The sequence below is a fragment of the Chanodichthys erythropterus genome, chromosome 20, assembly GCF_024489055.1.
Source record: "Chanodichthys erythropterus isolate Z2021 chromosome 20, ASM2448905v1, whole genome shotgun sequence".
Lineage (NCBI taxonomy): Eukaryota > Metazoa > Chordata > Actinopteri > Cypriniformes > Xenocyprididae > Chanodichthys > Chanodichthys erythropterus.
In genome coordinates, this window is record NC_090240.1 from 20,737,347 (window position 1) to 20,763,500 (window position 26,154).

Sequence of the window (26,154 nt, forward strand, 5' to 3'; positions counted from 1 at the left end):
TATAATTTTTTTGTTTTTATAATTTTATAAATAATATAGATTTTTATTTTATTACCTCATTCAGTAATCACAAACTGGGGAAGTTATGTAAATTCATTGGTCTGAAGTTGTGAAACCACGTACATTACTGTGAGCCTGGTTTGTGTGCTTATTTGTGTAAGTGCGTCACATTTAGGCAACAGATCATTTTAATTAGAAGATGCATTGATTGACATGATGGCTCTGGGCGCAGAGACAGGGATATCCAACAAATACTGTGGTCACGGTGACCTTGTTAAAGACAAACATAAAGCCTTATTTCAAAAGAAAAATGGGAGCATTTCAAACTGCTAAACAATCATTATCATTGTCCTAAATGTTTCTCAAAATAAATCTAAATATTATTAATTTATTCACAATTAAATATGAATAAAATATAATCTATTGGTTATATATAAACTTAACAATGGTCAATCAGCACATTAAAATGAAAAACTGAATGAATGCGTGGCCAGATATCTCTCTGTATTGATATATGCTGTTGTGAGCATCAAGTCAAGCAGAAATGGTTTTTCAGTTGGAAGTTGTAGTTTATGATCAGCCCAGTGTAAACAAATTGGTGCTGGTGGCTGGACTCAGACATCGCCTATTATTCAGTGTGGGAATGTTTGGTTTGAAACACAAGCATGTTATTGTTACCACATAGATAAGAGAGGAGAGGCGAGCCGCTGGGGTGGCAAATACTGAAATCGCTTTCAAAACTGCTGTGCTTACCTTACCTTACCCACGGCTGACAGGAAAGAGCAATCCTATCAGTACCTGTCATTTCCTTAACATCAAGTGGTTTTAACCCAGTGTTTACAGCTTATTAATGTAACATTTGAAAACTGGATCAATGAAGCCCTTGTGCCGTGGTGTTCATTTGTCAAGAACTAGAGCTGTCAAGTGACTTATACACCTACGATTGTACAGTACACTGAACTGCACTTTTATGCCTTCACAGCTCAGATCCACCGCTGTTGTGTGGGAGCTAAAGAGAATGGTGTAATTACTGTCTCTGAATTCATATAGTGATACATAAAATAGTATTTATCAAGTCATCTAGGCTAGAGAAATGTGTTTGGCCAATAGACAGTGGGAGTCGTGACTTTAGCACCTTCTTTGTCTTATGTTTCACTAATTGTAACATAATATGCTTTTTTTAACCTAAGTAGCAAATCATATAGTTTTTTGGACACTTACTATTACATGCACCATGAAAATACCATGAGTATTTTGTGAATACCATAGTATATGCCAATTATTCAGTACCTTGATATATATCAAAGAACATCATCACTTTAACATGGTAGCACAACAATACTTTTTTTAAATTTTATTTTTTATAAGGGTAGTAAGCTGATTTGGTAAGAAAGCATTCAGCGTAACAGAAACGTTAACGTAAATGTCCTTCCCTTTTTTCCCCCAGCCTCCCCCTTCCGCCCAGCCTCTCCTCAAACACACCCACGTGCAAATAAACATAAAAAGCTAATTTGTTAGCTACCTCATTTCAGAGACCCGGGCACGGGATATTGTGTACGAAAAGTAATGCTTTGTCAAATGTTGACACGTGTCGCAAACATGGAGCCCTTAGCAGAGCATTTATAAAGAGCGCAGGCAGCCAGGACTGTCAGCACATGAGGAGGAGAAGAGAAGCTTTGAAATGAGATTAGCCTGCTGCTCAGCTCCTGCACTCATGAAACTAATGGTAGATGTATGTCTCTACAACATACACACGTACATAGACTCTAAACCGGCTGAGGTACAGACAGCTCGTACTACAGCAAAATGTGGTTTGGTTTCTATTTCTTCAAGCCCCCTGTGAAATTTTTTAACTGGTGCAGTTTTTGTTCTTGTGTTTTGATGTATTTCCTATTGAAATATGAAGTTTAGGAAGGACATATTCAAAGGTCTTTCTCTCTGCTGTTACGTCACTGTCATGTAGCATTTGCTTCTCACTATTGTTGGTCAGAAGCACATGGTATTAGAGGGTGGGGCATTCTCATTCTAGAGAGATTTGATTGGACAGAAATTTGTAGTGCAGGATGAGTCATCAATTCTTTTGGTCTTAAATTTGTATACATCAAATCCATTCAAAAGTTTGGGATCTTTTTTTTATACTTTCATTCAGCAAGGATTCATTAAATTGATCAAAAGTGATATTAGTGACAATTTATAATATTATGAAAGATTTATCAAAGATTTGCTATTCTTTTGAATACTATTCATCATGAATTCTATTAATCAAAGAATCCTGAAAAAACATATAACAGTTTCCACTGATAATAAAATGAAATCTTGAGCAACAAATCAGCATATTTGAATGATTTCTGAAGGATCATGTGACATTGACTGGAAAATTACATTATAAAATAGAAATAAATTAATAGAAAAAAGTTAATAAAGTTAATAATGTTTTACAAATATATATTTTTACTTTATTTTTGATCAAATAAATGCAGCTTTGGTGAACATAAGACTTCTTTTAAAAGCAAAATGAAAAAAAAAAAATCCCAAAATTTTGAATGAAAGTGTCTATGTATAGATAAACATTATAAATAAATGTAATATATATTTAGTATTTATTAATAAAAATTAAGAGATTTTTTTTTCTACTATTAGGAGTAGACTAGCATGTAGATGTTAGCCTGGAACATCTCTAAAACATGGACTTAAAAACCAGAACTCAAATTTGATTTTCATGATGTCTTTTGTCTTTAAATTGGGCCTAAAATGTTTAAACAGTATCATTGAAATGAAACAAAGGAAATTAAGCCGTCCCAAAACTCTTGTTAAAAATAATAGCATGAAATACGTAACATAATTGTGTTTGTGACAAAACCAGCATTATGAAACGGATTAGAATGTCAGCGTTAGACTTGGGACTGTTTGTAGAGTGGCTGATGGATAGTGTTGGTCCGGTGCCGCACACCTGCCTTCGCCACCTTACACACACACACACACATGTGAAAACACACCGGCGTTTGCCTCCCCGGTGACACCCGTCTGCCACGTGTATGTGTGTACCGCTGAGGTGTGGACTCCTGTCAGGACCTCTTATTATTTCCCAACAATCTCTCTCACCTTGGACATGCCCCCATCTATCCATCCATCCATCCCTCCCTCGCTCTTTCCCTCGAGGGTGGGGTGTCAATGGCAGACCGTCCTGAGCAAAAATAAATAATGAACATAAAATTGGGAAACAAAGCGCTGGCGCCCCTTAATACGCAAACACCTCCAATATGCTGATGTTTTTCTTTTGCACATTGTGTTTTCTAAATTGCCTTTGACTGCGTGCATCGGTAATGAAACTTTATGTCCTTGCAGAAAGGACAGCTAGTCCGATTCGGTTAGGCCTGGGACCATCTTCTCATGCTGGCTTTTTTGCATGACATTTTTTTAATACCCCGGCTTATGAATAAATGAAGCCCGGGTGCAGGGTTTTTTTTTTTCCATATTTGTGTAAATTGCTTTAAAAGCATTTTATCATGTCATAAAAAAGTGCAATTGATCTGGAGTGCTCGGCCCACTGGACAGCTGTGTATTTTGTTAATGGCCACTTTGCTCCAAGCGGCTTATTAAAAAATTTATATATAAATGCTAAAATTGCATAAATTATTTAAACACAAAGTAAGCATTTTTTGTTTTGGTCTGGGGGGCATTGAAGAGTAGATTGAGTTTACTATAGCATCCCCTGATATTGAGTCATATGCCTGCACGGATGCATATATATCGCACGCACACACGCGCAAGCACACGCTCGCATGCAGAGGCGCAAAAAAAGTATATATTTTTTGATGACTTAGTTTCAGCAACCATGGAATGTCACCCATATCCTGGTTGATTGTACTTTCGAATTTTATGATGTTTTTCATTGATTTGTTTCCCCGGCGCAGCTGCCGACCTCTATTGAGGGACGAACGTAATCAGCACTGACGCAAATTAGATGGTTATTCGTTTCGAAAATTGACAGAAAAACAATAAAAAAGATGAAATGCTCCCAAATCAATAGATATAATGAAATTCAAATAATCCGAGAGATGAGGTCTCCATGGCAACTGATAATGTGGAAAAGAAAACAATTTAATAAAGGACAGGCACGCTTTGAAAACAGATTGGGGGGGTAGCTATATAGCGGCGAGAGGGGAGCAGATGAGAGGAGAGCAGGAGGAGGGGGGCAGGGGAGAGAGAGAGGAAAAAAGACAGAGAGCGGATGTTTGTGGCGGCTGAACAGGCAGGTCCGTCGCTTATTTCCCCCCGTGTGAAGGATCTGTGTCTATCCCAAGGACGGCAGAATAATTAGAAAAGCTTTCATGCCAGAAAGTGCAGATTCAGGTTTTAATACACAAAATTATTTCAGGGGCAGTGAATCGGAAAGCCATTTGTTGGTGACCTTCCTGAGGGGCCCCCTGGTACAGGGCAAGATGGAGGCAGTGTGGCAGGGCAAGCTGAGTTATGGCATATTTGTGTTTTTATAGTGGCTGAGGGAATGGAGATGGGGAGGAGGGCAGGGGGCTGTCGGGGGTGGGGGGGGGTTGGTGCCGTGGGGCTGCGATGGGGGCAGTGTGTGTGTCTGTGTGTGTGTGTTGCTGTAGGGTTGGGGTTGCTGATGCTAGAAAGAGAGAGAAGGAGAGACTTGCAGATCTGGCTGTATTTACAGATCAGTTGTCAGAAAAGCCATTTAGAGGGAACACGTACGTCCCAGCGCAATGACAGCAGAAGTGCCTGTTAAAAAGAAAATGACAAGAAAAACAGACACTGTCGGCAAGAGAAAGTGCCATGATCTGAGGTTGTCGACTAAGTAACTTTGGTATAAAATACAGTCGGAACATCTAGTTTTGGAAATACTAAAGCTGTGAGGCTGTGCGTTACAGTCATTTTACCACAAGCCTTTTTGTATGTGCTAAAATCATTGTTACGCATGTCCTCACATGGTTATTTCTTTTATACACACTGGCACATTCATAAAACACGTTTAATGAAGGGTTGACCATTTTTAAACAATTCTTCAACCAAGTAAGCTTATCCAAGCAGTAGCAACTTTGCACATTCATAAAGTTCACAGCTATGCTTATCGACTTCAAATGTGCTTGTTTTGTAATAAACATTATAAGTTTGCATGTTTTAATTGGGCTACAAACAGACTTTATGCAACATATCATGCTAGTGCTGCAAAAAGTGACAAACTTGTTAAACCTGCCTTTAACAGATCAGTGTTTTGTTTGAAGTATGTATTTCACTGTTTGTTTAATTTCGCTCAAACACTGTCAATTTGCTTTCGTGCTAACGCTATTAGTGGTTGGTCCAGGATAACATGTCCGGCTACATGAGCGTTTCTTTTCCTGCTCACAGCTGTAAGCAAATTAAGCCAAATTAAGACTTTTATATCCTGATTGTTATGCTAGATAGAGAAGCGTAGTTTGCTGTTAATAACACACAAACTTGAGCATTATTTAGTACAGTGCGAAACATTGCCTAAGTAGCCATTTGTTTGTTGGTTAACATAATCCAACGTCAGTGGAAAAAGAAAGTAATTTCATAGTAAGTACAGTAATTACATTTTGATTAAATATTACAAAGACACATTTTTTTTTATAACAATATGCAAAGTAAAATAGGCTCAATTTTGATTTTGTGTCAACTATATAACCCTGGACATATTCCATATTCAGCAGGTCAATGCTTCTGTGTTGATCAATCAATCTATGCATGAATGAATTGAGAGGCAACCCACGCCACCTCTCATTTGCATGGAGGAGGGTACGAGTATCCTTAGCACACATACACAAACACACACACACACGGCTCATCCTCCCATTTGAGTCCAGTAGCAGGTCCCTGCTCTCATTCCACATTATTTCCCCTGTTCCGTCGGCACACCTCGTATTTAAAGAATGATTGTTTTTTAGCTCACCCTTGAAACCTTCCACTTACCATAATGTGCAGTTTGAGGCTGTCCGGCCCATGATATTAATTTGATGCTTAGTCTCAAATTCTTCTATCTGAATGACTCGTCTTGGGGAGAGAGAGAGGGCTGTCATTATACATGACAGAGGGTCCGGGCAGGCAATGGCATTAATACTGCAATGTGAAAAGTGCCCCACAAGTAGGAGTAAAACTTGAAATTCCTCGCTGAAGAATAGCCCAAAGCCGACAAATCTGGCAGACTTGTGTCAATTACTCTGTGAGAGATTTTTAAAAACTTTTCCCCTTCCTCTTGTCTTTATTTTTATATTTTATATATATATATATATATATATATATATATATATATATATATATATATATATATATTATTTTTATCAAAACAATTGATAGTGACAGCAAATAAAATTGCAATACAATTAAAAGAAAAGCAAAAAATGACTGTTTTCAAACAGGTTTTCACTCCTCCCCTGCCATTTATTAGCTAAACACATACCCCTGCCACAAACTCACGCTATTGGTTGAGCTAATCAGGCTAGTTTGGAGTCTCAAAAAGTAATGATTTGATAAAAAAAAAGTGACCGACATCAGCTTTAAAGGTACGAGTGTGGTATCTGGTTTCAGTAGACTGAGAGGAGTATGTGGGACATTATTACTGTCTGCTGCAGGCACTCACTCTATTGCTCTCTCTCTCTCTCTCTCTCTCTCTCTACGGGTCTTACTTTAACGGCCTGAGCTCACTGTGACTTCCAATGACTGACCAGTCTAACTTCCTCCGCTCCGTCTCACTCAGCCTCGTACCGCGGGAGATCGGCTTAAGTGGCCCTTTTTCTCTCGCTCTCTATCTTTCTTTCTTTCCATCTCACTCTCATGGGCCTGTTTTTCCACAGTGGCTGTGGGGAGCAGAGGGTGTTGAAGGACCCCTACTGGTAAAGTGGGTAAACACGCACAGCCCTGACATCTGTGCTGCGAGAGAGAGAGAGAGCAAGTGAGAGAGAGGGAGAGGGAGAGGGAGAGGAGAAGGGTAGAGTGAGAGAGGGCGAGTGCAGCCCAGCCGTAAAGGCGCACAGGGAGAGAAGAGAAAAATGCCTTGCATTGTGGAGAGAATTTCTCCAAAGCAGCAGGGAGAGGTGAGACAGAGAGAGGAGGGCCGTCTCCTGCCAGGTAAGACCCGCACCAGGAGCCACACACACACTCACACACACACAAACACACACACACAGAGAGAGAGAGAGAGAGAGAGAGAGAGAGAGAGATGCTGGTGGCTTGAGCATGCTGTGGATGGGGTGGGCGTGAGGGTGTAGAATGACAAAGGCACTCATTACTTTCACTGTGTGTTTTGGTAAAGTAATACCTCACTATGATGTGATGACTGAATGGAAATATGAAGTTGAGGAGTGATTTTTATTTTTAGGTGCACAAGTGACATTGTATGTGTTATTTAGTCTCGAAAAAAAATAATGGATGTATTTAATTATTTAATTTAGTTAGATTGTTTATTTAAAATTAAACAGTTTTAAAGAAAAAAATAAACTTCACAAACTTTGCAAAACTTTATTTTATTTTATTTAAATTTCATGTAGAATTAAAAACAGGAATTATGTCTTTTTTTTCTGTAGTTTTACAAGTTTTAAAATTTTCCAAAACATTGTTTTAAAAGTTAATTGAATTTTAATGCATTCATTCATTTATTTAGATTATGCAGAATTAAATCCTTAAGAATGATACAATTCTTTTCATAAAATGTATTTGATTATTTAAAAAAAAAAAAAAAGTAATGCAGCTTTTAGACTTCACACATGCTCTCCACAGGTGTGAAATATCTTGCAAAGTTCTTAAAATAGAATCATTTATTATTCTTAGTCTCATGTAATTTTTGTTTATATTGGATGTGGATTAGTCACTGTGTACTTTTTCTCTCAAATTGCTGTTCTTAATTACTAGCAAGGCCTCAGCTAGTGATTGCTCAAAATTTCTCAGTTAGATGACAAGTGGTATTATTTGCCCAGCTAAGCAAGTGACTGCCGGTATCGAGTGTGCTCTCGTGCGCTTGTTTAGATACAGCTGTTCTTTCAACTGGAGGATTTTCCACAGAGCTTCTGTTTGGAAGATTCGCTCTTTTCCAGCGTTCAAAAACAAATAAAAAATACAGCGTCTTTAAATCTAAACACACATTTGCATGGAGCTCAGTGCACTGCCAAGGATGCAACATGCTGTTTCGGGCCTAGTGCAGGCCTGAAAAGTGAGGCCGAATGAAGAGAGAGAGAGTGAGAGAGAGAGGAAGGAAGTTTGTCTCTTTTCCACCCTCTTGTTGATTTGTTTCTATTGCTGATGGAATTGAGCCCTCAGTGAAAGGTGAGGTCACAATTGAATTTGGCTTGCGTTTCCGTGGTGATCTGGCAATGGTTCCGATGTCCCAGTGGATTGGTTTGTTTGTTTGTGCGATAGCAATTCTGTGTGTGTGTGTGTGTGTGTGTGTGTGTTTCCGTGCATAAACATGGGCACGGGAGATTTTACTGAGCAGATATTTCCCCTCTGTTTTCACTCTGAGCTGGGAGAGATTGATGACTGAATTGTTGAGTACATGTTAACAGTAACTGCTGATTTATTGAGATACTTAGAGTAAGTGAGGGTGCACCAACTAAGAGGGGAAGAAAAAGATATAGGCCTTTTAAGTTAATGTAGAAATAGAGCCTTTTTAAGTAATAATTGTGATTACTGGGCGGGGGGTAGGGAGGGATGAGCGGGCGTTCAGCCAGAGGTGTATTTGAGCATGCTGTGAAGGAAACACAGAGAGTTTGAGGAAAGGAATAGCTTGGAATTTCATTGAATTTATAAGGACTTTAATTGGAAGTTCTTGGCTCTTTTTCAAGGCTTGACATGGTACAAGTCTTTAGCATTATCATAACGCTGAAACAAGTGTAACTTCATTCAGGTATTCCAATAAAAATTGCCACTGAAACAGCATTTTATTTTAAAGAAATCAGCTACTTCATTTATATCTCAGTGTCTTGGGAATATTCAGCATCATTCAGATAGAATTTAAATATTCGTTCTTCCCTGAATGTGATATTCTGCTATCCCTCCATCTCAGCTCATCGGCAAAACTTTTGCTTTGAAGGAAAAAAAAGAGTCTTGTGTTATTTTTATTTTTTTTTAACTACATTTTAGGCTGAGTGAAATGTTTCCCCAGTTTGCACAGGGATGACTTTATTTCTTAGCAGGGATTTAAACCTACTCAATCCCCCCATAAATACAACCTTCCCCAACAGCATGTCGGCCGTAACTCATTCTCTAGCTAACTAAACTCATATTGCAGAGAGAGCTTTGTTTGTCTTTGTTTCAGCTCAATCAGATCTGTCACGTCGACAGCTGTCTCTTTCAGATCTCTCTCTCACCATCTTGAAAAAGAGAAACCCTCATCAGAGCCATTTTTCCAGCTATAGAGTTCTGACAATCGGAATATAGATGTAATTATGATTTTACGCTTTTTTAAGCACAAGGATGCTTCTTTTTTGGTAGGCCATCCTCAGTGGGGACACCAAGAACATTGTCCCAGGCCCTACTAACTTTTTACACCAACAAGATGCTGGACTGTCCAATCTGAAACCATTCTTTTGAACTATTTTAAGATATTTAGCTCTCAACCAGGCAACTGGTTGACTCCACAAACTTCCAGGGGGGCCCAATAAATCTTAAAATTATTTATATTTGTTTTTATTTACATCATCTTAATTAAATTGATAAACGAACCAGAAGTACCAGAGGTACATATCAGCTTAGATAAAGGGGTATTCGAATATTGTCTTGGACTAAGGGGGCCTTTGGAGTCAAAAAGGCTGAGAACCACTGGCCTATTCTGTGCCCAGAGGAGATTGGTCCCACATTTCAAAATGTAGTCTTAGTCAATTTTAGTGATAACCCAATCATTGTGGCAATATCTGTTGCCAAAAACTTTCAAACATCACAGTGACTTTGGAGTAGCATCAAGCAAAACATCTGAAAGCTCGTGAAATTAGTGGGAATTGTATTGAAGAGGGTGTTGTGTAAAGTCGGGCGAGATAAATATGTGACTGCAGAGAACGACTCGAGCTCAGTTCTGGGGTGGAGGAGACAGAATCTCTCTCAGGGCCCCTGATCGGCTGTGATCCGCCTGCTGCTACCTTCTGTTCTCTACTGTTAGTCCCAGCGGCTGCTCTGAACTGACACGCACAGCTCCTCAACGGGCTTGAAGCCCTCTGATGTCCCACCCTCCCCTCCGTTCCACCTTCTTCTGGCGCTTTCCATTTAGTTGTATTTGTGTAAAAGCCCAACGCTGAGCGAGATTACAGTCGTGCGGCGGTAGCTCCCTCTCTCTCCTTCTCTGTTCTCACCGTCCTTCCATTCCTCCGTTTGATCTCACTATCATCTCCCTTCTCGTCCCGTGTCTGTTCGACACCTGAGAGCCAATGCTTTAAGAGGACGACGTCTAGAAAAATGTACAGCGGCAGGCCATCGACTCTGATAAAGACGGTAAACAAGATGAAAAACAAAAGCCCACAGCAATGGTTTGAATAAAAGACCTACCTGTTACAACAACCATTAAGCGTTATTCCTCGCAGTGGTGAGACAGCTGAAGCCCTCCACATGCCCAGTGTTAATATTAGTTTGGTTGAAGAGAGTCCATAAGCTGATCAGTGGGGAGAGGCGCTCTGTATGCCTCAGGCAGTGCCAGGCCTTGCGTTTGGCTCCCGCTCAGAGGATTGATGTCTGGGAGTCAGTGGGGGCTCCACTGTACCTTTATTACTCATCAGCTGGGTACCAAACTAATTTGATAAAGCGCCACTTAATACACCAAACACACACACATACTGTGACCGTGCCTGGCACGGCATCAAGTGTGTCAGGTCGCCCAGCAAAAGGCTGGGCCGTCATTTAAACATGCCGTAATATTTTTTGTATTATTTTTTTATTAGGAAATTACATGAGCTGGACTCAGATGTCGTCCACATGACCACCAACTCAATATATCAGAACATGCGCTAACCGCTAGGCCACTTTTTTTTTACTGTACATTACCATATATGTATATATTTAACATGTCAATGCATGTAATTTTACTGTAAAATACTATCAAATTTTTAAATAAATATTATTAATTGCTCAATAAATGTTTTTCTGGAAAAAATTATTTACGAATTACTATGAATTACCTTTTTAATTTGTATTATTTCCCTTATTGTATATTTTAATGAAAATCGATTTTATTTTTAATAAGACTATATGCTTATTCTATTTTTATTTTTTCTTGCATCGTCCACATGAGCACCACAACTCAGTATATCAGAACATGTACTAAACCCTAGACACCTTTTTTTACTGTACATTACCAATGTATAGATTTAACATATCAATGCATTTAATTTTTAATATTAAATAATTATTATTATTTATTAAATAATTTAAATGTTTTCGTAATTAAAAACTATGAATTACATTATATCAATGCATGTAATTTTACTGTAGATTCTGTAAAAAATTTTAAATAAATTAAATATTTTTTTCGAATAATTAGCTTATAATTTGTATCACAATTAGCATAACTTATGTTTTAGTGTAAATCTATTTTTAGTGTAAATCTGTTTTATTTTTGAATGTTTTATTAATTATTTTTTATTATTTATAGTAACCTTACTTATAGTCACCATCCCAGAATGACATTCACACTTAATTATATTTATATTATTAAATATATTTTGTTAATTATATTTTATTGTACAAAATTACGATTTTCATAATCTCGTAAAGCCTGAAACCATTGTGTTTTGTTGTCAATTTCTGCCAACCACAGTCAAATTGATTGACATACATAGATGGTAGAAAGATAAACATGGTAGATACTGTAGGAGAATGAGGCAGAGGAAGAGAAAAGGAGAGAGAGGAAGAGGTTGGTTTTGTAATTACTAACTCTGTGCCCAGGCAGTGGAGGACAGTGTGTGAGTGAGTGACTGAGTGTGTGTAGGCCCTGGTGCTCTGATAATGAAGGGTTACTGTTGCAGATCTGACAGCGTTAATCTCCACATCGTCCTCGCCTGGTATTTACCCTGCTGGGGAGAGAGCGGCAAGCCCACCTGACAACACAGTTTACCCACAGCCAGACACCTCGGGCTCACACACACACACCCTACATACACACACACGCTGCACCGGGATCTGTTTTCTGTATCCATCCTTATCACAAAGACAAACCACAACAGAAACCAAAAAATAACAGGAAACATGAAGGGGAAAAAACTTTTTCTTTACCTTTTTGTCAGTCTTTCCCTTTCATCTTCTCTTCCTCCCATTTGAAGTTTATGAAGTACTGTTTAAGCATTACAGAGGTGCAGACAGAGAAATATGAATATGCATCGCGCCATATGGTTGCACTTGCTCTGGGACTAGGTGTGTCCAGAAGGTAGAACCACGTTAATGCATTATTCTCCTCTCAAGTGATCAGTCTCGTCGTGCCGCAGCGCACCGCAGCCATGTGTGCATGGGCTGTTCCAGGCTTTGAATGATGTGGCCACGCAACCGGCCATCGCGGATGAGCGGAAGAAAAGAAAGACAGGGAGAGAGTGAGCTTTTCTCTTTTTTCTTTTGTTTTTTTTTTTGGTTTTTAGAGTTCAAATGCAAAAACCCTGACAGAGTCATGATTAAAAGTGATATTTCTGACACGTTAGGATGCGCACAGGAAGTAACCTTCTCCAAAGCCTTCATTATTAGATGCATGACAGACCTGAATATTTATAAAATATGCTTTAATAATTGATAACAGCAATCTGCTACGGTAATTCATCAGATTTGCACTTCAACAGAGTATCCGTTTTCATTTTAAAATAATAATAAGTCGAATGCTAATGCAGGTGAAATGCAAAATTGCGACCCATGTGTGGCTGGAGCTCTAAATGCATTTGTGCCATTTTTAGTGCATTGGAAAAACAATGGCGTGTTAATGATATTGCCCTCGCTGCTCGTTTAGAAACTGTTATCAATGCCTGTGATCATTTGTGCACTGCTCGTTTTGTTGTGCACTGAGCTGTTGTGCTGTTTACTTGTGTCGCTTCCGTTTGAGGGCACATCACATCTAAAAAATCAGGAAACCAGCCTGTTTTAGTGTAGAATATACAAGAAGCTGATGTGGTTTTATCAAAAGCATATTCTTTGTTTGAGTCAGTATGCAATACTTCCTCTTGTGTTCTTTGACCAAAATAGCACACACACACACACGCTCACCTTTTGTAAAGCTTCTCTCTACTCATGATGATTTCAAAAAGAGCAACCACAGCCTTTTTTTTCTCACACAAAACAATTGTTTTGTTTTTTTTACACAGTTATGAAATGTTCTCATTTTGAACTTGAAGTTTCCATGTTCTTGTAAAAAATGCTAAAAGCATATGCCATCTTTGAGAATGACTCCTATATTTACAGGTGTATAAAAACATGCTATGCACTTCGGCTTGAAATAAATATATACTAAAGCGGAAACCAGTGACACTACAAAAGTTTGGATGTTGAACATTTAAAGTGTACAGCACATATGGAGTTCCTATAAATTCTTTTGGCAGTCTAATGCATCAAATAAATGAATACACATAAGATTATTAAATAAACATTGTTTTTGTCTACAAAATTAAAGATCAGTACAAACATAGTGTTAAACATTTGACTGGTAGTGTACATAAATGACACTGTGCATATTCATGTTTTACAGTAGGTTTGAGTGTGTTATGACAGTGTTTTTACCCAGCACTTATTGAGCTTTATGGCACTCACAAGATGATTCACATGTTTCAGTTTTGTCAACTGACCGCACTTCACTGTAACAAAGCCTAGATTAAAAGAGTTCAGGTTGGTTTTAAAGAGGTATTGTTGCAGACGGGAACTTAAAGAACTAAAAGAGTCTGAACCTGAGAAGTTCTGGGGACACCTGCAAATTGTTCCTCTGTGCATAAAATGTAAAAAAAAAAAAAGTCAGAGTCTGTGAAGCAGAGCAAATGCTTTAATGGTGGCCAGGGATCGAAGCTGTCAGCGAAGCTTCCTGTCTGGAAATGTAGTATTTTTTGACTTAATGTCACCTCCTTTTCTCATTTCTGAAGGAGATATGCACCAAGATCTACGGTGTACATTAAAACGCAAGCAGAATTTTATTTAAAAAAAAAAAAAAAAAAATTAAACTGTTTGTAAATCAATTAGATACAACTTACAAGCAGAAACTTTTAATATATATTTTTTTAATTTTTCAAGGAAAGTGTTTATTTGTTTTATTTCTCATATCTTTTAATATATCATATAACTGGTATCAATCTCAAACAGGTTTGTTCAATAGTTTGCCAGGTCTTCTTAGGCAAATGGAAAACCTGATTAAAGAGCTTGTTCCACATTATTAAACAAGTCACTATTCTCATGCAATATGGGGAAGACGAAAACTCTCTCTGAAGATGTAAAGCATGAAATGGTGCAATGTCTTGCAGAAGGCATGGAAACAACTAATATTTTGTGAAAACTGTATAGAGTTTATCAAACTGTCAAAAGATTTGTGATTTAGAACACAGAAGAACCCAGTCAGATGAAGGCTAATTAAGGGAAGTTTCTGTCCAACAAATTAATTGTATTAAGAGGGCAGCTATAAAAAAAATAAATAAATAAATTTAAAAAAAGCCACTGTTGAGCAGCACACAGGTATTTGGAGATGCTGGAGTCCCAAGAACCTCTCAGTTGTGCATAAAGCTGTATTTCAGCCACCCCTAACCAAACCTCACAAAAAGAAACGTTAACACTGTGTGTAGAAATATATGAAGACTCAGTTTTAAACTGTTTTATTCACTGACAAATGCCATACTACAATGGATGGTCTAGATGGATGGATTTTTTTGATGGTTGGTGAATGGCCACCTCATTCCAACAAGACTGTGATGTCAGTAATAGGTGGCGGGTGATGATTTGGGCTGGAATATTGGGAACTGGCCCCTTTAGTGTCTCTGAGGGTCTCAAAATGACTTCTATAACTGACCATTTTCTGCTATGGTATGAAAAGAAGAATAATGCCTTCTGAAATAAAAGGATTTTCATCCAGGACAAGGCATTATCCCATGCTGCAAAAAACACAATGGCAATAAAACTGGTTGAAAATGTATTTCTACACCCACTGTAAATGTTTATATATAGTTTATATTTATTCATTCAAAATGTACAGTCTTTCTCAGAATTTTGACAACAGGTGTTTGTCCATCCAATGCTCTTTAGAGTGAGAATTCCCCTTCTTCTGTTACTGATTAACATGTAGCGAATCATGGTTCATGGCTTTGAAAATTAAAAAATTAAATAAAATCAAACTTTAAAAGTCAAACTTTCTTTTTCAGCACAGGAACAGAAACTGCATTACATGATGTTTTTCCATGTCCCATCTTAACCAGAGGCCTTACAGCATGGCATATTAATTAATTCATTTTTTTAACAGCAAAGTGTCTTAAATGCTGTCAAAATGTCTTAAGAGTCTTGTTAAAGAAGTGCCACAATTCATTTCTCTTTAATGAAATTCATATGCTGGTGAGAGAGCATGTCTAAACATCTAAATAGGTTGCTTTTTAGGTTTCACACTGAGGTTATCTGAAAGGGCCCTCCTTGATTGACGTTATCTGGCTTGACAGCGCTTCATATCAAGGTTAACCTGACGTTCGAAGGCCCGAGAGGGAAAGAGGCAGAGGAAAACAGAAGAAAAAGTCAGACATCGTCCGGGTCCCGCTCCTCTCTGCCACTCTTTCCCTCTCTCACACGGCAGGTGGAGGTTTCTGCACTCTTAATTGATAACTAATCGAGCGGCGTGTGCTGTGTTTCCCCTAGAGGACGGCCCTAATGGTGGCTTGGCTTACTCAGCAGCGCAGCTCCGGAACCACTAAATTAAATATATCCCCACAGATAATGACTCTGAGTGACAGACTCCGGTCTGGGCGGCTCCAGTGGCCACCAACCTCTCGTTGTGCCCTTGCACTGTAGGAACTAGAGTAGCCCAGCCCCTTCAGCGTCTGCTCCCCAATGCCCCATGCTAACCACGGCTTCTCGTGACAAAAACACATCTCAAGCAGTTAATCTGTGCAGATATCAGCTCAAGTGCCCTTCAGTGGCACGGGGAGCCTCTCCTCATAACCTTGCTTTCTGTCAGTTCTTGCTTTGCACACTGGCTGCCCCTCAAAGATGGCAGCTAGGTCAATTAACTCTGTGTGCCAGGGCCTGCTTCAATCAAACTTCCAGCAAGCGGGTGATGAGGCCATCCTATATTATTTTTAGATGTAAAAATCAGATTATTTTAAAGTAGTGCATCTACAACCATTGATGTTTTTAAAAGAAATAGTTCACCCAAAAATCTGTCATCGTTTACTCACCCTCATGCTGTTCCAAACCTGTTTGACTTTCTTTCTTCTTTTTTTTTTTTTAAGTACTATAAATACACTTCTTTTTTCTTTTTTTTAAGCAAATTAATACTTTTAGTCAGCAAGGATATGTTAAATTGATCAAGTCATGGTACTTTTAAAGTACATTATTACAAAAAAAGTATGTTTAAAATAAATGCTGTTATTTTACACTTTCTATTCATCAAAGAATCCTGAAGAAAAAAAAAAAATTGGATTTCCACAAAAATATTAAGCAGCAACTGTTTTCAACATTAATAATAAGAAGAATTGTTTATTGAACACAAAATCAGCATATTTGAATGATTTTGAAGGGTCATGTGACACTGAAAATTCAGTTTTGCCAGCAGAGAAATAATTACATTTTAAAATATATTCAGTAAATTAAATTTTAAAATGTATTAAATTAGAAGTCATTTTAAATACATAATAAAATGCAGTAGAGATTATTACTGTTTTTTAATCAAATAAATGCTCCCTTGGTGAGCAATTCAGAGTTCGACCCCAAACCTTTGAACTGTAGTATATTTTGAAAAATGCTTTTTTCTTTTTTTTTTTCAATGGGGTCTAATGACTTTCAAAGTAAAGAAAGAAAATCATACAGGTTTGGAGCAACATGGTAAATGATGACAGAATTTTCATATTTTGCTCAATTATCTTTTTAAGTTGAAATCAGACCCATTCATTGTGAGACCAACTTCCTTAAATATTTTAACAAGTGTGATCAAGGCACGTGCAGAGCTGTTCACATCACCTCAGATTTAACTTTTCCCTATTCCAGTCTTTCTTTCCTCAGGGGACGTCTTAAATGCTTTGTCTTATAATTAGGCTTCAGGGATGTATTTGTTCTCAGAATTGAAGGGTTGCTGCCTAACTGCACTGCTTAAACAAAATATTTCCTTTTCCGCCTGTGTGTCAAAATATGTATCTACCATTTTCTGTCCATTGTCCTCGGCGGCAAGTATGTGCGTGCCTTTTTTTTTCCTCTGCTTGTTTGTTTTTGTTACCTGCAACGGGATGTAACTGAATTATTGTATGTGGCAGAAGGTTCCAGTCTGGTAGATAGAGAAAAAAGAGAGAGGGAGAAGTTAAAGTAGGTCCTTCAAGGTCAGTCCAAAGACAGCATGCAACATGCAAGGTCACATTCCAGACTAAAAGCAATAAGTGCTTTATTGATGGGGAAAAAAAACACACACACTGCAAGCAAGCAGATGTGCAACAGACTGATTAATAATACAACAGATTTGAGTGAGTGTGTGTGTACTTGAGTGTATGTATGCCTTCTGCATTCATATTTTGCTTCTCAAAAAACAACAAAACTTTAAAGTCAGGAAAAAAAAGAAAAACTCATGAGCATAATTGTTTTGTCCGGATGTGTATCTCCCACTAAAAAATTGATCCCTGCATGGGAATCAGAAAAATCCATTAGAGCCCATCAGACAAAAAAAAAAGGACAGAATGATAGAGTGTGTATGAGTATGAGCAGTTTATAAAACCCCATCATAGTTTTGCCATTAATGCACATGTCAGCTGGCATTTTATTTTTGGCACAACTTCTTAATGCATTTGCTCAAGAAGCATTTGCATTTACTTGCTTTTTGCTTTAAATACCGTAGCAGTGTCATATTACAGCACTAAGACCAAAAACAAAACTTTTAAGTAAGTATCATAAGAGATGTGGAATCTGTGGTTTCTTATAACCTTGTACAGTTCTGAGAATGTTTTTGTTTGTTTAGTCATATTTGCCCTCATTTACACTACAAACCTGGTAAACCTGCCCTGTGAGCACCATTCCTCCCCTCTCATACTGCAATACTCAACAAACCTGTTTAAAACCTCAAATAGCCATCTTTTACCTTCTAATTCTCTTTCTGTTTTCTCTCTGTTTCTTTTTTCCTTTATGTTTCACCTCAGCCTTTCCTTCGATTTTTTCCCGCTTTAAGCGGCTGTTGGGAATGGCATTGTTTTTAATCATCAGAACCCAGAAATTATTATTATCGCCTCTGACGCGGCAATTAAAACTTCAGGTCAGAGGCACAACGAGCGGTGATCAGCAGCGAAGCTGAGAAGTTTTAATTAGACGATCAGAACCATTAATGCACAAAAAAGGTGTGCGCTGGGAAATTAACGTGAACGTCTTAATCAGGGTTACCGACTCCGAAGAGGAGTCAAGTGAACAGAGAGCAAAAAACAAATCATTTCCGCACCACTGGGACAAAACTCAATTAAATATGCATGCAGAAAATGGAAATTCGGAGCATCAGCACAGACCGTTGGAAAAAATACGGCAAATTCTGTAGACGGGGTCGCAGACCTGCTTATTGTTATTCTTGTGTAATAAAATCGAAAGAGAGGCCAGATGCTGGGGAACGAGGGTGTGTGGAGGACAGGTCCGACGCTGACTTTTCCGCTCCCCTTCCCTCGGAGCGGTGGGGGAAACAAACTCCTTCCTGCAAGCTGTAAATTAGCAAAATAAAAACACTGGGGATTATTTCAGCATCTGTGTGTGTTCAAGCTTTAGTAGGTGAGGAAATACCTGGGAACCTGCCATTTTGAGAGCCCTATCTTGTTGCAGTTGCTGACATGTCCACATAATGACAAACTGAATTGCAAATATGCAAAATAAAGTGCTAAGGAAAGGCCAGGAACTGGTAGCAGTTCTCATTTCTTTGTTTATTTCATATTTACTTCATATTCATTCATAAATTTTACATTTGCAGAGGCCCCTGACAGTCAGAGGTCCCAGGTCCCCCACCTGGTACAAAAAAAGAGTTCACTCAGACACATGCCAGGTCAGTTAATCTGTCAAAAGGTTTTTAAATATCAAAATAGAGCTTTTAAAAGACAGAAAGAAATTGCTCTAACAGGAGGATCTTAATAATCCAACGCTGTCCAGGCTTGTAGCGTTAATGAATGCGCCGTATTATCTGGGTTTTGTCCTTGCATTAGTCAACATATTTTGAAAGTCTGCATGAAATCAGACAGGGCAGATCAGAGTGTTAGATCACTGTTAAGTCAAGGGTTTAGCCAAGTAAACAGAGTTTGTTTCTAGAACAATTGCTGCAGTTGATGCCAGGTGAGAAGGAGTATGTCATATCCCAGCTTTAGCATGCATACTCTTCCTGTCAGAACGGGAGAGAGAGGGAGAGAGGGAAGAACAGGACACGCCAATCTAAGCAGTCATTAACATCCACTTCCTCACTCTGGTGGGCTGATTGCAGTCAGCACACGTTCGTACAAATAATGCACTTCCAACGGCATTATTAGGATTTGAAACACCACTTGATTGGGCATGATATCATTCCGGCACATAAACAGAAGCTCCGCATTAAACGAGACATGCAGGGCCTGGAGAGCCACGTTCAAGGCAGATTTTCTGTCATTCCCGGCGTCCTCCGCCTCACGGTTCTGAAAAGAAACAGGGCTTGTGGGGCCTTTGATGTGCGAGCAGATAAAAAGGAGAAGCTCTCTCACTCTCATTGTTGAATCTGTTTAGAATAGTTTCTTGACTTTTTCGCAAAGGTTTTCTCCTTATACAGTAAAACCATTATGGCAATTCCAGCTCTGCACTATTTCCAGTAAAAATATTGTCAGCATTAAAATAAACAGGACCTCTTAAAGAAAACAAGCTTTAGCTGTGATCATCCCCACCGTTCGTTTATTATTCAGCACTGACAGGCGTCTTCGAGGGCCTGAAATAATAGCATTTCACCGAAACACGTTTGGACGCATCAAATCATTGAGGTTTGCTGTTTGTAACACCTATTTTTCTTAACATGAGTGCCAGTCCCCAGAGTGGTGGGAGGGATCCCAGAGGAGAGGCTGTTCTTTTATCTGCGTCCCTACTGATTTTATCGCACTGCATGCTATCATGAACAAACGACTTGGAGTAAACAGCGGTGTTACCATAGAGATCCCCATTGTTGGCCAGAGCCGAAGCATATCTTTTGCCGGGCATGTATTTAATGCAGCAGCTACTAACTGGTTTTCCATGATCTTTTTTTAAGCTAAGGAGCGTCTCATTAGTGCCCTGATTCTCTTTCATTTAAAACCTCAGATCTCATCTCTAAAAAAAGATGTATTTCAAGTGCACAGCCTACATTTTTTTATAGACAAAGGTGCTTAGTTTCCAGTTCTTTATATATATATATATATATATATATATCTATATATATATATATATATATATATATATATATATATATATATATATAATAGTGGGAACTGACAAGTAGTTGTATTTACTGACCAAAGAAAAATTTTACTTGCTTTTGCCACTTGGCGAGTGTTAATTTTAGATGCTGGGAAAAAGGCACATAAATTGTGGGTAATGGAACGAGATCGCTTCTCAGGGGTCATTTCCTACAAGGAAAAGCGAGATTGCAATGCAAAGGAAATCACTAGTTAAAGCGTGAAATACTGAGCAGGGTAAACAGTAAATGACCTTTACTGTTACACCCAAATGACCTCAATCTTCCTTTCGAGGTGTTCTGAAAAAATACTTCAGAATTTATGTTTCCACTTCCTAATAGTTTTTGCAGCTGATTTTTTTTTTTTTTTTTTTGGGATCAAAATTGCCGTTCTCAACTGGGTGACCTCTTCAACCCGGGCCTTGCAATTGTCTAAGGTAAAAATGTGCACTTCTGAGGCGTTCAGATGCATCTGGTGCAGCGCGGAGCGTGCATAATTCCTCAGCTCATTGTTTCAGAGAGGAAGTGTTGAGTGTAAATACAGTAACTGAGAAAGCATGTGCCGGGGCCAGAGGGTGCACGGCACTTCTAGAATGTAACCTTGAGTCCCTTAAAAAGCTCATTATGCAGAAAAAAAGTTACATTTAGATTTCGATTCTACACATTTTCCCTTCAAAAACAAAGTGAGATTTTCTTGTTAAAGCATCCATTCGAATCAAAACTGCTTTTGTATTGACAGCTTCATGGGATGGTTAGAAATAGCTCATCTCAACACGGCGTCTAACTACCAGCTAAAGCATTCCACAGACCATTTTACGTCCCGCAGGTTTCCCATTCTTTATTTACTGCATGATAAACATCTTACTGTTACGAGCGGGCTCGATTTTAAGCCTGGAAAACCTATTAAAAGTGAACTTTGCTAAATCTTTGCATCAGATTTGTGGCGAAACGGTGACTTAGCAGTGAGAGAATTCTGCCCTTAAATAGGCATCTCTGGATATGGACGGATCGAGAACAGCTGCAGGGGGGGAGTTGACACAGGGATAGATATTATAGATAGCACATTAGGGTGAAATAGCAAAATGACCAGGCCCATGCGGAATCTTCACATGCAGATTTTCGCAGAATTATTGGAATGTCGAAGAGTGGAAATTCATGCTGCCATAAGCTGTAAGGTAATGTGGAGTGCAGCAGGTTATATGTGGTGAGTCTATCACGCCACGTTATGACCAAATCCCTTTATTGTGTGTGAATGATCAGCTGCAGTACACTCTCAACTGATTATATTCACAGGAAGTGTGTGTCAGACTCTGAAATGTCTATTGAAATGAGAAAAGCTGTTTTTGTGGTACGTACTTAGTGTGGTGGTCTTCTGCACTGTAAGAGCAAGTTTAGGTGACTGACAGTGAATTTGAGTGAAAGCAGTGGAGACTAAAGCGTGGTGAGCGAGGTGATGTGAGGTGAGGGGATGGCAGCTACTTTTTACTCTGTGTTTATCTCTTTTATGCGCTCTGTCTCTTTCTCTCTACTTCCATATGCACTTTTTGTTCTTTCTTATAGTCTTCTGCTCTCTCATCCTCATGTTGTCAGAGCTAAGGCTCACCTTGGCAGGACGCTGGGACTCTTTAGGTGAAGAGAGTCTTCAGTGTCAGGCTGTATCTACTCTGCTGTCATGTTCAGGATTAAATCTCACTGTAGTGGCGGATTGACACACCATTGGGGGTATGATTGTGATCTAGTTTTTGTTCTGGGTATATAGGTAGAGATATTTCTCTCGTTTCCTTTCTCACCTTCTCTCCAAGGCGTGAATGACATCTGCAACTTACAGACACACGTGAATTTTTCTATTTAGCTTTGTACTGTTGTGTCAGTGAGTAACAGCAAACACGAACTTATTTAAAATGCACTTAGTTAAACAGGTTTGTGGTTTTTAGCGAAAGGCATTGTGGTTTGCTTGCAGTGTTCAAGGGTGGTGCAGCTGTTTTAACTGTGAACGATGACCATAAATCTTTTGTTTTAACCACTAAAATGTTCCTTTTTCATTTATAAAATGTATATATATATATATAAATGAAATCCAGATGTAAATACAAATGTGTAGTAATAAAATATAAATAAAATTAAATATTTTTAGCAAATTTTCAGTACAGTGGTGTTAAATTGTTAAATATATGCTTGTATAAAAGTAAAACATAAAAACTAGAGAAAAATTCAATAAGAATTTTCTTTTTCGTTAACAGCTGAGAGGAGTTTATGCACTGAAAAGACCTCAGGAAAATCCACGATGGCCGCCAAAAGGAAAGGTGGCCTAAAACTGAATGCGATCTGTGCCAAGCTAAGCCGGCAGGTGGTGTACGACGGCAGTTCCCAGAATGCAGAGGGAGACTCAGACCTAGTGGACAACAGCGAGCGGGGCAGCTTGCTCTACGATGAGGGTGACCGGCCTGAAAGCGACTTCCCAGAGGCCCTGACCCTGGGCCAGAGCCTCGAGGAGGACCAGAAACGGCGCGAGGCCATTGAGAAGTGGGTGAACGGCGAGTATGCCGACGATCCACAGTCCTTTGAAGGGGGTGATCACAGGGGACTCAAACCCAACAATGTAAACGACGATCCCCCTGAAGGCGTGTACATGGTACAGCCCAAAGGCTGCAGTGATGAAGAAGACAATGCAGAAGATGCTGACACCATGCCCGGCTCTCATGAGGGCAGTTATCAAGAGGACAAGGACTCGGTGGGCAGCCCGCACAAGGACGACAGCTACCAGCCCACCAGCGAAGCCCCCCCTCGCCAAGCTTCCTTCTCCTCACCAGGTACAACCTCTTTCTTTTAGGATGATGTCATTAGTGTTCATAGGTATTCAAACATAACATTTACAGACACATTTTTGTATGTTCAAATAAAAACGGACAATTTCATCATTTTGACAGCATCTAAAACCAAAACTTTTTTTATATATGTACAACTTTTGAGACAAATCCGACAAATATTTCCAAAACTACCCGAGGGCCTCCTGGTGAATAAGTTCAATACTTATAATCTCTTAGCGGGATGAAGAGACTTTATCTGAGAAAATTCTTATATAATGTATTTATAAATTAAATCCAGATGGATAAATAAATACATAAATAAAAACAAATGTGTAGTAATAAACTATTAATAAAATTACATATTTAAAAAAAACATTTTTGCTGAAAATTGCTGAATAAATGTGACGACATTAAAATATTTAATTTGAAACATATTTAATTAATTTAATAATGAAATAAAATAATACCAACCTTTTGAATTTCATGAATTTGTTATTCTATGACTTTCAGTATATTTCCAAAGTTGTTGATACATAAAAGATCTAAAATACATTTTAGATGCTGTCATTAAGTTGATTTTGTCTAAACTTGACTGCACTTGACATACAGTAAAAATACTTCTGAATACTAAAAAGATCACATTGTTCAGTTTTTGTCAGTGTGTAGCCAAAACAAAGTGCACATAATCAAGATAAAATCTCTTCTCAGTTTTCACAGATCTTACTTTACCTGTGCTCAATTTCACAGGGCCACAACTACCTAAGTGCAGTTCTTGGAAAGTGAGATCTATAGTTATAACATGAAAGAGTGACTCTGTTGCCACCCGCAAACATGTACAAACAATCTTCATTGGGGAGAAACAGGAACTAAAAGAAGAAATGAATTTTTAGAAGAAACTTATAGAGAGAGCCGCGTATGTGTGTAGCAGCGGCCGAGAGTGTTGCCAGGCCGGCTAAGCTTCATATTACACCCAGGATTACACTCTGACTCTTTGATTTTCTATAAGCTCACAAAACGTAGCTACCACCCGGACCCAATTACATAGTAGACCCGCTCTGCCAAGACTCCAGGTCCTCTAGTAGTTCAAGAGATTAAATCCTAGAGATTCAGAGAGTCTCGAGTAAAGCAAAAGCCTAAAGAGTGGCCCTTAAATCAGTGTGGGAAGAAACGAAAACTGCGTTTTCTTCTGTATTTGCAACACATTCATCTAGATAACGTGGCGCGTGTTGCCATCTTTCACAAAGTGATAACAAACAAGCAGAATCTGCAGAAACCGACACAATCTCATTTTAAAACCTCTGTGAACTTTCACCTCTGACTATCTCAGGAAGACTGCAGTACTCGACAAAGGTACTTACTACAAAACAAGACAGAAACTATGCTAGATAGAGATAAGAAATATCACTTTGGTGAAAAGACGTTTCTTTTCTCTACCAAAATCAGGTTAAGCTGGTGCTTTTTTGTTAAATGCTTTCTTCTTTCAGTTTTATTTCTGCTTCATGTTTTTTTTTTTCCCCTCTCTCATTCTTACGGTAGAAGCACCTATAAGCTTGTGGCCTCTATCGCAGAAGTGGGGCCAAGAGCTTCTCAGAAAATCAAGTATTTTCCGGCAAACATGAGTGCTTTGTGGTTTTAATCAGTCATTTTGTGTTTATTTCATGGTCATAAAGAAAGCTGTCTGTAAATATGTGTTTGTGTTGTACACCTTTGCTTCCACTGGGCCCCGGCTGCTTCTGCATCTCAAAATGAAGAAAAAGCATTTGAAGACTGCAGTGAGCAGACATTAGTCACCACTCTTGTCTTGAGTTGTTTTTCCCTCCTCTCTCTCTTTGTTGATTGTAACTAGGGCATCTATACTGCCATGTTACTGAGCGGCTCACAATTAAAATATTTTTTCTTCTCTCGTGCTGCTGTCTTTCAAAGGCTGATGCGGAGTGCACATAATTATGCATATAAACATAGTGGCTTAATTATCTCTCACAACATCAGTGACAATGTAATTAACAAACATCGCAAGATCAATGAGAGAAACTGCGACCTTCAAAACATTTAACTCCTCACATCAGGGGACTGAGCAGAATCCCTATCAGCATAAAATCACAGAATGCCTTTCCCATAGCAGTCAAATGCATGCCAAATGCATGCTTCTCAACCAGGCTAAGCAAAAGATCGTGTCAAAATATCAGTATCTTTTTGAAGTATATAAATTATATATTTTTTATTTATTACATATTTTAGCTATATATGAGATTTGTGTTCTTTGCTAATGGCATTTTTGCCATTTGCTATTTTGCTATTTGCTTATTCTCCCAGAATTTTAATTATATATGTAATTTAAGAAAAAAAAAAATCCATTTATTTATTCATTTATTTATAATGGAAATGTAAAAAATTACATATAAAATTAAAACTCTTGGAGGGAAAAAAAAATATATGATCACAGCTTTGACAGTGTTGCCAGTGGACCCTTGATAAGTCCATGTATGTATGTATGTATGTATGTATATATATATATATATATATATATATATATATATATATATATATATATATATATATATATATATATATATATATATATATCCTTGCATGTATGTCCTTATCATCACCCCTCTGGAGTGCATGAAGACCCAATCAGCCTGCTTCTGATGGCCATGTTTGGTCAACAGAAAGGAGATATAAGGTCCATTTGTTATCACACCACGGAGGGAAAAACGTACCTTAATTGCCTCAAACATAGACAAGGGCTTTGTCACGGGCTGGAATTTGCCAGTATGAAGTGGCGAG

General features: G+C 38.4%; 1 protein-coding gene across 17 annotated transcripts in view; it reads left to right on the top strand.

Moving 5' to 3' along the window:
- The window catches only part of casz1 (castor zinc finger 1), a 266,705-nt gene that overhangs the window by 209,894 nt on the left and 30,657 nt on the right, over positions 1-26,154 (top strand). For 14 of the 17 annotated variants that reach the window (XM_067372059.1, XM_067372060.1, XM_067372062.1 and 11 more), the window contains one exon: positions 22,801-23,370. In XM_067372059.1, coding sequence (XP_067228160.1) covers positions 22,801-23,370 — 570 coding nt within the window. Of the gene's footprint in view, positions 1-7,028; positions 7,108-22,000; positions 22,021-22,800; positions 23,371-26,154 lie in introns of those variants that run through there. The other 3 variants (XM_067372066.1, XM_067372068.1, XM_067372072.1) reach the window with 2 other exon arrangements.